We start from the raw sequence: 15,641 nt of genomic DNA, 5'->3' as shown, positions 1-15,641 counted from the left end.
ACGGATCAATTTAAACGGGTATCAGTTATTGATTTGTGTGAAGGGGAGAAGCTGAGGATCCTGCAGGCTCTGGTGTTTCTAGATATTGATCAGTTATTGATTTGTGTGAAGGGGAGAAGCTGAGGATCCTGCAGGCTCTGGTGTTTCTAGATATTGATCAGTTATTGATTTGTGTGAAGGGGAGAAGCTGAGGATCCTGCAGGCTCTGGTGTTTCTAGATATTGATCAGTTATTGATTTGTGTGAAGGGGAGAAGCTGAGGATCCTGCAGGCTCTGGTGGGGAAACTGCTGACGTTGGCGTCCAGCAGAGATGTGATTGAAGACTGTGTGGTGGAGCAGCGAGGAGCTAGACAGGAACTGAGAGAAATCAGAGCTGAACAACACCGCAGAGAGAGAGAGGAGGCTGCACACAGGTAAACACAACACACACACACTCACAGGTAAACACAACACACACACACACACTCACAGGTACACACACTCAGAAGTAAACACAACACACACACACACACAAATGTGAAAATATACAACAAATTACAATTCTTCCTCCTCCTCCTCACCTTTAGGGTTCGTCTTCGTAAAGAGGAGAAGTTGAGGGAGCAGGAGCAGAGGCTGAAGGAGAAGGAGGAGAAACTGAGGGAACAGGAGATGAAGGGAGGACTCCAAACAAACAGGTAGAGACACTATGGAAACAGTGTGAAACTCTTCAGGGTTCTTGTGAACAGCATTTCTCAAGAGCGTCTCGAGGGAATTTCTCCAAATTTGGTGTAAATGTTGACTTGGAATGAACCGATTCGATTTCAGAGGTCAAAGGTCACAGTGGCCTCACTGTAGATGTATTATCTCAGGATCATCTGAAGGCACTGAAACCCTCTGGTTTCATGGAGGCGTTCAACCACAGATGAATAAGAATGGTGCTAAGATTTCAAGCATCAGTTGTTAGTCACTAAAGATCATCGCTGAAACTTGAAAAATGTGTGTGATAAATGTCAGTTTGGTAAAAATTGTTGTCACTATATTCCAGTAGTTCAATTGTGTGTGTGGTTGTGGTGAACACATTGTTTCTGTCTGCAGTGAGAAGCAACACACTGAGGATGACGAGGAGCAAAACTCTTCATCCAACAAGAAGACAAAAGGTAAAAAACACATCAAATCTTTCCTCAACTGTTTTCACTCTTTTCCTCTTTATTCTGAGTCGTTGTTCTCCTCGCTCCTTCAGCTGAAGACGACCAGAGAGAAAGACAACAGATGAACTCTGACCCCAAACCCCCGTCCTGCCCCCCCACCAGCCTGACAGCAGAGGAGCTGGAGAAGGAGCTGGAGAAGGTCAGAACACACTGAGATACGTCCTCTGATTATTTGTCTCTATGAGATAAAGCGGTGTTTCGTCTTTGTTTAGAGGTGATATTATTTTGTCCTGATGTTTTGGTCACGTCACCAGTGGGATGGAAGCCCAAACTTTTTAACCTTTCATTTTTTTAATCAGAGGAGTTGTTGATGAGGAGAAACTGGGGAATGTTTTCTTATTCAGACGTTCAGAGCACCTGCCAGTCAGGAGGTTGTGTGTTTTCTACATCCTGGTTCTGTTTGCATATTTAAACATCCTCATCCTGGTTTCAGAAACCTGGACATGATGATACCTTAAATCCTTTACCCCTGACTGAGTGCCTTGTCTAGAACTAAGTTGCAAATGAGACGTGGTGAAGTTTAAAAACTGGGTTGATGGTGGTAATCTTCAGATGTTCTCTTCTACAAGACCTTTATACTGATGCTCTCAGTTAAAAGTACCACAGGCGGAAGAAGGTCTGAGAGAGGACATTGAATGAAGTGGGCTTGAATGTTGGAAACGTTGGACACAAAACGCTAAAATCTGAAATCAGAAAGGTGTGTCAGAGCGCGAGGTCTGACCGACCCCATCGTCTCGTCTTGCAGGTTCGAGAGCTGCAGGAGCGGATCCTGAAGGCGGCAGCCTGCACCTGCCTGCCTCCTCTGGGCAGAGACCGGCTGTACCGCCGATACTGGCTCCTCCCCTCAGCCTCTGCTCTGTTTGTGGAGGACGACGCGTTCGGCCTGACGGAGGACATGCTGCAGCCGCAGCCAAAACCTGGGCAGGATTCCACTACCAAGATGGAGGAGGACGTCAAAGAAGAACCAGCCGATGGACGGTGGGTCACACAGTTCATTTCTGATGTCTAAAGAATTCCTGTGTTCAGCGTTTGAATAACGACTTAACCTTCCTCCTGTACAGCACTGGCTCAAGCCCCGCCCCCTGCTGCAGCCTGCCAATCAACCGTCCCATCCAATGGTCTTTCTACAGCTCCGTGGAGGAGGTGGATCAGCTGATCGAGGCTCTGAACCCTCGAGGTCACAGAGAGAGCGGCCTGAAGGAGGCGCTGCTGCAGGAGAGAGAGAGGCTGCAACAGCTGCTGCAGAACTGTGACAGGAACAAATACACACACACAGGTAACACACACACACACCTGTACCATTGTGCATACACCCTATCTTCACCTGTAATCACACACCTGTCCTGTGTGTCCAGATGATCCTGAGTCGTCCACATCTGTCCCAGAATGCATTGCTGCAGCTGAGACTCTGATGGAAGTTCGACTGAGAGACCTGCTGCTGGACATCGAGGACCGCATCCACCAGGGAACTCTGGGAACTCTGAAGGTATGAACACGCCCGCCGATGATCGGAGAACCATATACAGCAGGTGACCTCAGACTCACTTGTCTCACTCTGTCCCCAGGTGATGGACAGACAGGCGTGGCGCTCGGCATTGGAAGCAGGAAAATATGAGCTTCTATGTTCTGACAGCAGAGAGAACAATGGAATGAACGAACGAGTGGAGGCCATGGAGGTGAATCCCAACCACCAGAGAGTCAGAGACAGGTAGACGGCACCAGTCCTCAGGGACCAGCTGTTTTCGTTTTCTGCTGCTGTCATGTTGCTGAGGAGGATTTTGTCTGAAGAGAAGAGGCTCAGACAAAACGTGTCTCCTGCTTCCTGTCTGTGAGTGTTGTGTGTCTCATGTGTGCGTTGTGTGTCAGACTGCAGGAGCTGAAGTCGGACAGTGTGGCGGCGTGTGGGACCAGCGGCAGTGGGACTCCTCAGGTTGTCAGCAGCTCAATACGTATCCTGGCTCAGGTCCTCGCTCACGTTGAGCAAGGCATCGAGAGACGCTTCCTCAAATCTCCTCTGGGTGAGTCCCTGCACATCTGGAGGACGTGGTGGTGCCTGAGCTATTAACATTTAGACGCCCCCTTGTGGCCAATGTATTTTACACAACTCACTGTACAGGATAACATGTCAGTCAACTGCTCCCCCTGCAGGTGAGGAAGAGTCAAAGAAAGACCAGAAGATGAAGAAGAACAAGAAGAAAGACGAGGACCAGGCCAGTGATGGTACGACTTTAGATACGATCAACATCTGATGGTCTTTATATACAGTCACTGATGGTCTGGATATATGTACTTTGTTCAAACAGTTTAAAGTCGTATAAATATGGTGTCTCTATCAGATGGCAGTGACAGTGGTCGAGTGGTGAAGACGGTGCTGGAGCGGTGGAGGGAGTCTCTTCAGTCCTGCTCCAGTTTGTCTCAGGTCAGAATACACGCCTCATTTGTTATCTACAGAGAAAGCTCTGTTCTGATTGGCTGTCAGCCAAACCGCTGTGGGATCAACACGCTGCTGATGTGTGTGTTCAGGTGTTCGTCCACCTGTCCAGTCTCGAGCGAAGTGTCCTCTGGTCTCGCTCCGTCCTCAACGCTCGCTGTCGCATCTGCAGACGCAAAGGGGACGCCGACAACATGCTGCTGTGTGACGGCTGTGACCGAGGACACCACACCCACTGCCTGAGGCCCCGCCTCAAGGTACGGGCCCCTCATCATGCTGATCAAGTTCCTGTTTCATAATTATCAGTTTGCAGTTTCACCAACAACTACATTTAATTTAAACACAATGACAAAAGTTTCAGTTGAATGCAATGCCAAAAAGTGACCACCAGGGGACACAGTACAATCCAGTGCACATTGTGCTGGAAGGTTATTATAATGAAGCTGTTTCTATATCAGCGTCTTTAGCAGCACTGACATCACACGGCGTCCTGTTTGTTTGTCTCAGACGGTTCCAGAGGGCGACTGGTTCTGTCCAGACTGTCGACCCAAACAGAGATCTACCCGTGTCCCGTCCCGTCAGCGCTCCTCTGTTGACGAGGAAGAGGAAGAGGATGACGAGGAAGAGGAGGAGGAGCAAGAGACTGAGGAGGAAGAGGAGGAGTCAGAAGAGGAGGAGGAGTCGGAGGATGAGGAGGATGAGGATGAAGAAGTTGCAGTGAGGTGAGTGGAAATCTTCAGATCAGTCAAATCAGAAAGATCAGTCTGACGCTGCAGCTTCTCTGAACCTCAGCAGCACCAAGAGGAATCAGGCCCCGCCCCCTAAAGGCAGGAACCAACAGGCCACACCCAAAGGACAACAGACCACGCCCAGAAACAGCACCATCTCAGCAGGGAAAAACTCATCAGCCTCCAAGTGAGTATCTGTTGTAACTTGCTCTTCGTTCACTAAGGCGCTGACTCCACCTCACTGATTCCATCCTGTTCTCTCATCACAGGTCCTCAGGTAAAAAGGCCACACCCCCTATATCGAAACCCAACGTGGCATCCGGCAGTAAAGCCCCTCCTCGCTCCGGGAGTCGGAACAGCGCCCGTCTGAGCCACGAGATCCTGGCACCAAATGGCAACACAAAAACCTCACCTGGTCAGAGCAAGAGGCAGCCAACAGGTAAACGAGCAGGAAGCTCGTCAGGTTCTGATTATTTGTTTCTGATCCTGATCTGAGTCCGATAACAATCTGTGATGTTCAGATAAAACTGTCTGTGAATCTGACAGTGAACATGTTGTTATTAACATAAAGTCTTTATACACAGTCGCTGCTCGTCTGCTATAGTGTGTGTGTGTGTGTGTGTGTGTGTGTGTGTGTGTGTGTGTGTGTGTGTGTGTGTGTGTGTGTGTTGTGTGTGTGTGTGTGTGTGTGTGTGTGTGTGTGTGTGTGTGTGTGTGTGTGTGTGTGTGTGTGTGTAAAGCTAGAAAAGAGCTTTATAAATACAAAACCATTTACCATTATTCGGGCTGTATAATAAAGTGTGATATTAACTCACTTCATAGATTAATACAATTTTCTTCTCGTCAGTTTCAAATTCAGATTTAAATCTGAAACGTTGAACAACTGCATGAAACCTTGGTGAGCTAGAACCAGTGGAACGCTTGTGTATCTCTGAACGTCTCCCCTCTGCTCCTCCACAGACACCACTGCCCCCCCAAAACCCTCCAGACCCGTCCTCACCCCTGCTTCCACCTCCTCCTCCTCCTCCAGTCGACGCTCCTCCGGGAGGAACCACGGCGTCCACGAGCTGTCGGCCTGTGAGCTGCTGACTGTGGAGCTCGTCAGACATGAAGACAGCTGGCCCTTCATGAAGCTGGTGTCCAGGACTCAGGTACACACTCTCTCTCTCTCTCTCTCTCTCTCTCTCTCTCTCTCTCTCTCACTCACTCACTCTCTCTCTCTCTCTCTCTCACTCACTCCATCACTCACTCACTCACTCACTCCCTCCTCTCTCTCTCTCTCTCTCACTCACTCACCATCTCTCTCTCTCTCTCTCACTCCTCCTCACTCTCCCTCTCTCTCTCTCTCTCTCTCTCACTCACTCACTCACTCACTCACTCACTCCCACACACACACACACATTCACCTGTCTGTCTCTCTCCACCTGTCTGCAGGTGCCTGACTACTATGACATCATCAAGAAGCCGATCGCCCTCAGCACCATCAGAGAGAGAGTCAACAACTGTGAATATCAGGCAGCAGGTAAAACACACACACACACAGACACACACGTCTGGATCTGCACCGACTTAAAAACTCAACATGAACGTGTCACAAATAATTGTTTTGAGAAATTGACTAAAATGTTGAAGAAAAGTTGAATAAGTTCTTCTCTTTGTCACGAGAGCTTATTAATGAAACCCTCCGGGGTCTGAATCCGTGTTTCGTTATGTTCCCATCAGCTCAGTGAAAGTCTGAGTCGACAGTCACACACCATCTGTTCCCGTCTTCACTCAATCAGGGGATTGGTTTCTCTGCAATTTCTGACACCAACCAATCAACTCTCTTATATTTGTGTGTTTTCACGAGAGATTAGACGAAAGGGTCAATTTAAGAAGATTTTAGAAATGAGAAAATGACCTTTTGATCCCAGAGGGTTTGAATCTTCTGCTGTGGAGGGAGATGTCGAAGCACTGGTGGAACACACACCCACACTCATGGGATTGAGAGAATTGTCTTGGTTCAAGTGGAGAAAACTCAAACGTTTCTATGATCGTTGATGCAGAAAAATCAGTTTTCTTTGACTGTGATGAAAAGGTGTTGTTTCTGTCTCCAGGTGATTTCATCTCCGACGTGGAGCTGATGTTCTCCAACTGTCTTCAGTATAACCCGCGTCACACGAACGAGGCGAAGGCCGGCAACCGCCTGCAGCAGTTCTTCCACTCGGAGCTCAGCAGACTCGGTCTGTCTGAGCGTGGCTCCGCCCCGCCTGCCAAACGGTCCCGACACTGAACCAAGCGCACCCTCTGACCTCACCGCCGTACACATTCTGATAGGTCCATGGAGGTGGGCGGGATTTAGAAGCTGCAAGTGTTTCCATCCTGATGTACTAAGGCGTTGATATTATTGTTGACATAATCGCACCTTCATGACCTCTGACCCCAGAGCCCCCGCAGGCCACAGTGTCTTTAAGGAGACTGAAGGGATCACAGGTCATGAAGTTCCACATTCAAAAGGAACCAAACATTAAATTAATGTTACAACCACAAGCTTGTGTCGATTCAAGCTCACCTGAGACGGGCGTGTTCTGGAAGCTTCGCCCTCTCACCGCTGGATAAAACTTGTAGATTTCCTCCGACCTGCTGACGTTCAAGCTGTTTCTGTCTGGTGTGTGTGGACAGACGTGGACGTGTAGCGCAGGGACATTCCTGTGGTGCTGTAGGACAGTAGAGATAGTAGAGTCCCAGAAAAGCAAAAACCACTCATTAAACTTAAGCTTTGCACTGACAGTAAAAAACCAGATCAGGCCGTTTGTGTTTGCTCAGGGACAAAATGTTTGATTTGAGGAATATTTGGTAACAGTGCAGCAGGTTTTCACGCCGCGCGGCGGCTTCAGGCTCGTTATGGACGTCAAAATGTCTCTGGATCAAATGAGACATTTAATTGATGTGGTTAATCAATTGTGACGCTTTAATTTTAAAATCCAATCGTGTTTGAAAAAGCTTCATTAGTTCCAAAACTAATGAAATCTTCAGTGTCCTCAACAAACCATGTTAATGACGCTGCAGGTGTTTCAAAATGGCCGACACTGATTTATTAAAATCTTTACATTGTGTAGACGAGGGATTCAAATTCAGACAGAATTTATACTTAAGAAACCGAAACTGGAAAATCCATTTCACTTTCACTTTGTTTAATTTGATCTTGATTCTGACTGAAATCCTTTATTTTGGAGGTTTGGGTTAAACCAGACGTCCCTCGTGCCGTCGTCTTATTGGAGGAAACTCGTGAGCCGAACTTGGCTTGTTTCAAACATGGAAATGAAAATTGGATTTTAAAAGCTTCCGTCACAGTTTGATGCTGATGACCTGATGACCTTTGACCTGAGTCGCCGTGGCCTCTGTGGATTTGTTGTTTTTGTATTTTGAATTTAGTCGTTTGTTTGGCTGCATTTGTTTAGTTGTTTTTTTTTCTGTTGTGTCTGGAGGTGGGGGGGTCAGGCTGTAAAACTACACTGGAGCCGCTGCAGCGCCCCCTACCTCTGTATTTATTTAGTTTCTGCGTTGTCTTTATTTATGACTGATTGATGCTCTCAGCCTCCGGATGATCTCTCACCTGTTTGATGTTCTAATGTAAAAATAAATGGACTTTTTATAACCACCTGCTGCCTGTTGATACACACACACACACACACACACACACACACACCTACTCCATTGATCTACTCTAGTCTTGATCATAGTTACTATGGGTTAATCCTTTCCTACCTTAACTCAACCTAAATCTGTTCTTAAGCTAAATATAACGAAAGCCCCAGTAAAAAGTCATGAACGAAGTCACTGTTCTACAGTGCGGTACAGTAGGTGGCGCTGTGGTGACTTATCCACCATATGTAACGTGTTAACTAATGTGAGAACAATGGTAAATATCAACATTCCTACAGAGGACATTCAAATCATTGTTGCTTCCTAGAACGGAATCAGACTCATCTCTGTGAGGAAGATGAGTCTGAGCAACATCAGCCTGGATGGACACGACGTCCCTGAGCTGCCCATCAGGTCTCGTAGAGCAGTTTAATGCACCAAGACAAGCTGGAGACCCTCAGAGTCCAGAGACATCTGTACCGGCTGTTGGTCACTGACCACAGGATGGGGATTGAACATTTGGACATTAGAGTGAACATTTTGGGCCACGTTCAACTGGGAAGAGGAGGTTCGGGCCTCAGTCGGAGTAGAACCCTGTGGAACAAGGCAACTCCTGCAGAGCGGTGAAAAGTGGAAGTCCGGCGTCCGGAAGAGGCAGCAAGATGTTCAAAGGCTGTCACTCAAACCAGACAGGGGCAGTGGATGAAAGGGGAAAACATAGAGGAAAGAAAGATCAGCTGGAAGGACCTGTGGGGAATGGAAGCGAGCAGGATTAGCTTCCTGCTTAGGAACCTATGATGTCCTTCCCTCACCTAAGAACATAGAAGATCCATCCTGCCCACTATGCCTAACTCCTGCTACCCTCATCCCCACAGGTTGTAAAATAAGTCTCTCCCAAGGTGGGTACACGATGAGACGCAACCAGGTCCTCACATGCATGGCAGCAACAATGGACACAAAAAGAACGGCTACCACCAAAGACATCGAACGCAGTTCAAAGGACAACTTTAGTCCGTGAGGTGGAACCGGGACAGAGGTTCTCCTCCACTGGCCAGGAGTGGTCAGGTGGAGAAAGCCCCAGACTGGGAGATGCTGGTGGACGTGGGCCAGCGGCTCCCAGTCCCATCACATGTCACCACCACCCTGCACCTCGTCCACTTGGTAGAATTGACAGAACCCTGGAAGGGTGACGTTGATGAGGGTCCACAGCTGAAGACATGTCCCTAACATCCAATAACATGGACAATGTCTACATTGGTGCAGGAGAACATACAAGGGATATTCTCCATCTTGTTTTATGTTCTAAACTGGGACATAGAGGTAATGACGTCTGATCTACTGAGCACACACACACACACACACACACACACCTACACCTTTTTCAGGTAACATATATTCCTCATTATGCCAGTACACCTCATATACCATATTTATTGTATGTTGATATGATTTATATATCTTAATATATATACATTAATTCAAAATATTTGACCCAAGCAGATTGATCAGAGTTTAAACCCTAAGGTTAGTTTAGGTTAGTTTAAACCCTAACCCAGTGAACACTGTACTAACCCTGCAGCAGTGAACACGTGTGTGGTGGTACAGTGGACCGGACCGTGCTGAGAGTGTCACAGGTCTGATCCCCGTGTGGCCCCGCCCTCCCTGCTCCTCCTCCGGTCGACCGGCCACATTCCCGCTACCTTCCTCCGTGACAAGCACCGATCTGACGGCGAAGCAGCGGACGACCCCCGGGACAACATGGTAAGAAGCTCCGGAGCCGCTCCCCGGCTCCCCTGTGTCTGTGTAGCGGGCCCGGGTCGCTCCGGCGGCGGGCCCCGCTTCTCCGGAGGACCGTTATGTGGCTCCGCGGGTAGCGTCATGTCTGCTAGCATGGCTGCCGCTCCCGGTGGTTAGCGGCTCTGGCCTCGACACCGACCCCGTTATTCGGTGTGTCGGGTCCAGACAAACCTCTTCCGGCCTCGGGGACTAATGTGGGGACACTAACGGGCTGTTAACACTCGTATTTACCCTCCTAACGGTCCGTACCCGGGCCGGGCCGGGCCGCGCAGGGCCGGGCCTCAGGCCGTGTGGCTCGGGGCGGCCATCTTACTCCGGCTGGCTGCGGGTTACTCAGCTCAGCTGGAGCCAGGACCCGGTCTAACCTGGACCGGGTCACTTACAGGAGCGGGTTAGTTAGTGCGGGTTAGTTCAGAGTCGCTGCTGTGTGAAGGCCTGAAGGCTGCATTCACTGGAACTAGTTACTGCAACTAACCAGCACCAGTAACCAGTCAGACTAACCAGCACCAGTAACCAGTCAATGATCAGAGGAGCCAGATATAATAATAATTTAACATTGTGTCTTTATTAAAGTAAAATGAATATTTAGAGTTTTTGTTAGTTGCTCTGACTAAACGTACTAGTGATAAGTTAACCAGCAGTAGAGAGTATTAGTTACTTCGTTAATTTGTCTCTAAAGTGCATTTAGAACTTTAATGTCACAGAGTTAATGATTTATTCAGATCACATGTTTTATTTGACTGATGGTTAAACTAGTATTTAGCCGTTTAGCTTGAGTGAGTAAAAAGATCAATGAATTGATCAACTAGTTTCAGATGAGTAGTTTTATCAGCTGATCACAGTGCGATGTGTCGGAGAGTCACCATCCAGATAACCAATTTGATTCAGTTGAGTTGTGAAGGTGGATTTAGGTTCTAGTTACGATTCAGAAATTGAATTTGGATGAAGTCACCAGATATAAATAAACTCATATGAAAGTTGTTTTATTTCACTGAAGAAGTGTCAGAACTTTTCCTTTATTCACTGGGGGATAAATACAATAATTGTATCAGGGCTCTTATTGTTTAGAGTTTCCTGTGAAGAGCAGATGTGAAACTGCTGATCTGTTCTTACTGGAGGATTTATTATTCATGTGTGTTGGTTTGATTCCGGGGGACAAAGCAGGATGTTACAGACCCGTCAGCCTCAGTGTGGATAGGACCAAAGGACCAGGAGTGATGTGGATAATAACACATGATATATAAACATATTTATACATTAGTGTGAGATTTAAATGACATTTACATGTCTGATGAAGTTTCCCTCTGTTAGCATCAGTCTGTCGTGTCCGTTAGACACGACAGACTGATGCTAACAGAGGGAAACTCCGAACTCCGAATCATCCGATAATCGTTTCAGGTCGTTTCCTCTGAGTCTGAAGCTTCATGTTTGTTCCATAGTTTCATCTGATCTGTTAGTTTTAGTTTCACATTGTAATTTAATCTAAAGAATTTAGTCTGACAAACGTACGTCCTGTCGTCATCACCTACGTGGGCGGAGTCTACTTATACTTGACTCTGATTGGTTTGTAGACGGCGTCTGACATGGGTGTGTTGTCAGGTGGGGGGGTGGTAGTCTTTCTGTTTGAATGGAGGAAATAAATGAAGCTTCATCTGGTTGCAATGGTAACATGCTGATGGTATCACTACCAGCATCAGCCCCTTCAGGCGCGGTACTGCACAGTACTCCACAGTACTACAGTACTGCACAGTACTCCACAGTACTGCACAGTACTCTACAGTACTGCACATTAGTTCAAATGCACCAACTGAACGTCCTTTTGGTTCTAACATTATATCGTCGGAGGTGAAGACTGCAGCTGCTTCCTCTTCTTCTTCTTCTTCTTCTTCTTCTTCTATTGTTTAATGCTGGCTCTACTTCCTGTGATTGGTCCAAACTATCCAACAAAGTGTTTTCACTTCAAAGCAACAGAACCTTGGTTCAGTTTGATCCAGACCCAGAACACCTCTTCTGTTATTTAGGTTCAGTCTGAAGGTCTGAACCAAACCAGGTGTGAACGAGTCCTGAGTCCCTTCTTCGTCACCAGCTCCAGCTTCTGGGGAAACATCAGCACTTTGAACCAGGACCTCAGCTTCTGTCATTATCGATCTGTCGGCTCCTTTCCCAGTGAATTGTCTGATCTGGACAAAGGGTCCGAGAATCCAATGTGTGCAGGTGACGTCTGGATTTAGATTCAGACTGAAAGGAAACAAGGCTTTGTAACTTTATCTGTTGCCACAATGACATAAATGCTCATCAGAATAGTTTCCGATTGTTTCTCTGACGGATCTTTGCACACGTCATCGAGGGCTGAGACTTCATTATTGCTCTTTAACAGCTGTGACGTCACTAATCAGCTGATTCATCAGCTGTTTGTCCATCTGCTTATTTTAGTTCATTTATTTTTAACAAAATCATAAAAAAGTGACCTCAAAATGTCTGGTTTTATTCAAGCAGCATTTCAAAAGATTCAGTTTATGGTGATATTGTCGGAAGTTTTCTCAACTGACCCAAAACCCTGTAATTATTCATTTGACCAGGATTTAAAAAATATCATCTTTCCAGAGAGTCTGAAAATATTTGGCCTCTTTTTTACAATTGATGAAATAGAACTTGATTGACACAATTTAATTATTCAAATGACTAATACAGGATACAGAAATAGTTATGTTCAGCTCTACTTGGCATCGCACAAATTAAAAGTGACAATTCTTTTGGATGAAGACTTGGATGGAATAAATGACTTGAATAAATCATCCATCATCACATTAATTAGCAGCTAATGTTGAGTCATGGGACTCGTGGTGGCAGCAGAGACCCGCGGGTCCCAGGTTCTAATGGATCAGCTGAGGTGTGTTAGTCCAGCGGGAGTCAGCTGATTCATTTAAAGGAACATTCTGTGAAACCGTCTCTGTTCACACTGTCACAGACGGAAGATCTACCACAACAACTTCTCACAGGAGACGCATGATGTTCTCACTGTTACTGTCCTCGAGTGTTTTAATACGCTTTCAGTGAATCTAAAAGTTCTGCATTAACAGAGGTCAGAGGTCAGTTCTAAAAACCTGCTGACTCATGCTGCTGTTACTGTGTCACGCTCTGACAGCCAATCACAGGCACTCGGCTCCCCCCTCAGAGCTGTGAACTCCCAGTGAGTGATTTCCACATCTGTAAATAACAAACATTACAAACAGGAAAAGATGCAGAGTGAAGTGGAGTTGGTGATTGATTTCAGTTTTGTGTTTAACAGCGGACTAATGAGTGAAGGGGCGGGGGGGCGGTGAATCAATCGTATTGATCACATGATGAAACGCAGGTTTAAAGTGCATCCTCCGGGGATTCAAACCCACAAACTGCTTTTAAAGTTGTACAAGTTGATAAAGTCCCACAGACGTCGCCCTGAACATGAATTCAAATGACGTAGTGTTTCAGAATGCTGAGTCATCACATTCGACAGTAAACAAAGGGGCTGGGGCTTCCCCTCCACTGTCTACGATGGTATTATTACTTCCTGTGATGTCATTTCCTGCAGCATCTTCAAATGTCTCTAAAATCTGAATAACCTCAGCTAAAAGGTTCTGTGAGTTATTAAACCATAATAAACAATAAAAGTACTGAAAGTATGTTAGAAATTAAAAGATCTGACATGTTTTTTCATCAATAAACACAAACATTGATCCTATAGATTCTAAATATAGAAACATGAACTAAATATGGTATGTGTCCTTTGTAGGCGTCAGGTGTGACAGTGAACGATGAGGTCATCAGAGTGTTTAACGACATGAAGGTGAGGAAGTCTTCGACCCTCGATGAGGTGAAGAAGAGGAAGAAGGCGGTTCTGTTCTGTCTGAGCGAGGACAAGAAGAAGATCATCGTGGAGGAAGGGAGGCAGATCCTGGTGGGTGACATCGGCGAGACCGTGGAAGACCCCTACGCCTCCTTCGTCAGTCTCCTCCCCCCCGACGACTGCAGATACGGCCTGTATGACGCCACCTACGAGACCAAGGAGTCCAAGAAGGAGGACCTCGTCTTCATCTTCTGGTACAGTGCTCTTCTTCGCTCCAGGACCAGACTCTGATCCATCTATCAGCTCATTGTGTTTACAGTTTCAGTCGCGATCTGATTACAACACAGTCATTGACCTTATTGATCAGAGCCGATAGGAGCAGAGCTCACAGGGATGAGGTCCTGTTCAGGACTTGGGGTGTATCTTCTGTGTCAGCTCTGTGATTGGGCGTACTCTGAGAGTCTAATGACCATCTGAAGTAGTTTTTCTGCTGATTCGGCAGAGAGCTCCTCTCGTCCCTCTTGATCAGTAAAGTTAGTCAGTTATGTTACGTTGTTTTGCGACGAAAACGCAGGAGGCTAACGAGCAAAGCCGTCCTGAGCGGAACGATCACCAGAGTGGAAACGTTTTGTGTTTGAGCAGTTGTAAGGTGCAGGGGTTTTAAGACATTTGAACAAGTTGCCGTGTCAGATTTATTTGAACCAGTAACGCAACAACACAATATCCACCATTTATTTCACCCACAAAGAACATGCACACGACCACTGTTCTCTTGCGTTGTGTTCTTCCTCAGGGCTCCGGATGGTGCTTCAATGAAGAGTAAGATGATCTACGCCAGCTCTAAAGATGCCATCAAGAAGAAGTTTACAGGTGAGTCGTCACCTGCTGAGGTCCAACACAAAGATCCTCCTGTGAGGCGGTGTCTCACTCTGTGCCTCAGCTCGTTCAGGATCTTTGTAGCTCAGATGTGATTTGTAGTTTGGCTGTGATGAATGTTGAGTTCAGGTGCGTCTGCTCCTGTGTGTGTCCCTGAGCCTCAGTGACCTCAGGTGTGTCTCCCCAGGTATCAAACACGAGTGGCAGGTGAACGGGTTGGACGACATCCAGGACCGCGCCACGCTGGCTGAGAAGCTGGCCGGTAACATGGTGGTGTCTCTGGAGGGCAAGCCGCTGTGATGTCGCGGCGGCGAGCCGAGCGGAGCCAAGCCAACCGCCGTGCCATCCGGACCGAAGCACCTGACCCCACCTGAACACCGCCGCTTCACCCAGCAGCTTGCTCTGTCTGTATTCATGTCCTGAAGGAGTTAGTGTCTTTAGGCCTTGTTCTTGTTTTTTGTTCTTTTTGCTTTTTTCCAACATGAAGGAGATCTCATTAACATAATAACGATATGCAAACACCTCCCAGTTTGTTGCCACATGACTCTGTTCACCTGGCAGAAAAAAACAAATTGACCTGCTACCAAACCCCAGGAAGGCTGTCTCTCTCTCACAGCCAGAGTTTTGCCAAAAAGTCGATGTGAAGGAAGCAGCCGCATGCTCGGAGGCGAGCAACGCAACACGCCGCCAAGCTCCGCCTCCTGCAGCACACGCGTTTTTACATATGACTTTATTTATTATTGTAAAGTGTTGTTTCTTCTCCAGTATGTTCACACCAGGCAGACACATTGTTAGACTATGCATCCAGAAGAGAAGATTATCCAGCACTTTGTGTTGAAACACTACAGCTTGAGACAGAAAAGATCCTGACGTTAAATTCTCTGTATTTATGTCACCACGTAACGTTTGTTTACCTCAGTTTTCATTCCTGTCAGACTCGCGTCATTCTAGCTGTTGGTCGCCGCTTTACTTTCAGTTTGAATGTAACTGTCACACCAGAGTTAGAGTGCACTTTTATTTTGTAAAGAAACACTACAGGAAGCAGATTTGACCCCAGCAGAGAGACGACCCCACAACAACAACAACACAACGACATCTGGAGCCTTAAAGTGGAACGTTGTTTCTGAGATCACAGGAAGCCACTTTGCAATAAAAGCCTGTGGCAGATCTGA

The 15,641-nt window shown here is 46.9% G+C and overlaps 2 protein-coding genes across 5 annotated transcripts in view; both read left to right on the top strand.

Annotated features, from left to right (window-relative positions):
- Positions 1–7,986, top strand: part of baz1a (bromodomain adjacent to zinc finger domain, 1A) — a 16,903-nt gene extending 8,917 nt beyond the window's left edge. For 2 of the 4 annotated variants that reach the window (XM_047341635.1, XM_047341633.1), the window contains exons 13-30: positions 248–413; positions 567–674; positions 1,075–1,136; positions 1,220–1,326; positions 1,933–2,165; positions 2,249–2,463; positions 2,543–2,673; positions 2,753–2,895; positions 3,054–3,205; positions 3,336–3,407; positions 3,524–3,606; positions 3,711–3,875; positions 4,126–4,340; positions 4,414–4,533; positions 4,616–4,785; positions 5,307–5,497; positions 5,781–5,868; positions 6,443–7,986. In XM_047341635.1, coding sequence (XP_047197591.1) covers positions 248–413; positions 567–674; positions 1,075–1,136; positions 1,220–1,326; positions 1,933–2,165; positions 2,249–2,463; positions 2,543–2,673; positions 2,753–2,895; positions 3,054–3,205; positions 3,336–3,407; positions 3,524–3,606; positions 3,711–3,875; positions 4,126–4,340; positions 4,414–4,533; positions 4,616–4,785; positions 5,307–5,497; positions 5,781–5,868; positions 6,443–6,618 — 2,597 coding nt within the window. In that variant the 3' untranslated portion in view covers positions 6,619–7,986. Of the gene's footprint in view, positions 1–247; positions 414–566; positions 675–1,074; positions 1,137–1,219; positions 1,327–1,932; positions 2,166–2,248; positions 2,464–2,542; positions 2,674–2,752; positions 2,896–3,053; positions 3,206–3,335; positions 3,408–3,523; positions 3,607–3,710; positions 3,876–4,125; positions 4,341–4,410; positions 4,534–4,615; positions 4,786–5,306; positions 5,498–5,780; positions 5,869–6,442 lie in introns of all 4 variants that reach the window. The other 2 variants (XM_047341634.1, XM_047341632.1) reach the window with 1 other exon arrangement.
- Positions 7,987–9,573: 1,587 nt separating this feature from the next.
- cfl2 (cofilin 2 (muscle)) lies at positions 9,574–15,641 on the top strand. Its single transcript, XM_035168097.1, has 4 exons — positions 9,574–9,731; positions 13,540–13,847; positions 14,387–14,463; positions 14,657–15,641. Exons 1-4 carry the CDS (start codon positions 9,729–9,731, stop codon positions 14,767–14,769), a joined length of 501 nt encoding a protein of 166 aa, XP_035023988.1. The 5' UTR covers positions 9,574–9,728; the 3' UTR covers positions 14,770–15,641.

Source organism: Hippoglossus stenolepis, chromosome 10, assembly GCF_022539355.2.
Source record: "Hippoglossus stenolepis isolate QCI-W04-F060 chromosome 10, HSTE1.2, whole genome shotgun sequence".
Taxonomy (NCBI): domain Eukaryota; kingdom Metazoa; phylum Chordata; class Actinopteri; order Pleuronectiformes; family Pleuronectidae; genus Hippoglossus; species Hippoglossus stenolepis.
The sequence above is the reverse complement of the archived record's forward strand: the minus strand, read 5'-3'. Positions and strand labels throughout refer to the sequence as shown.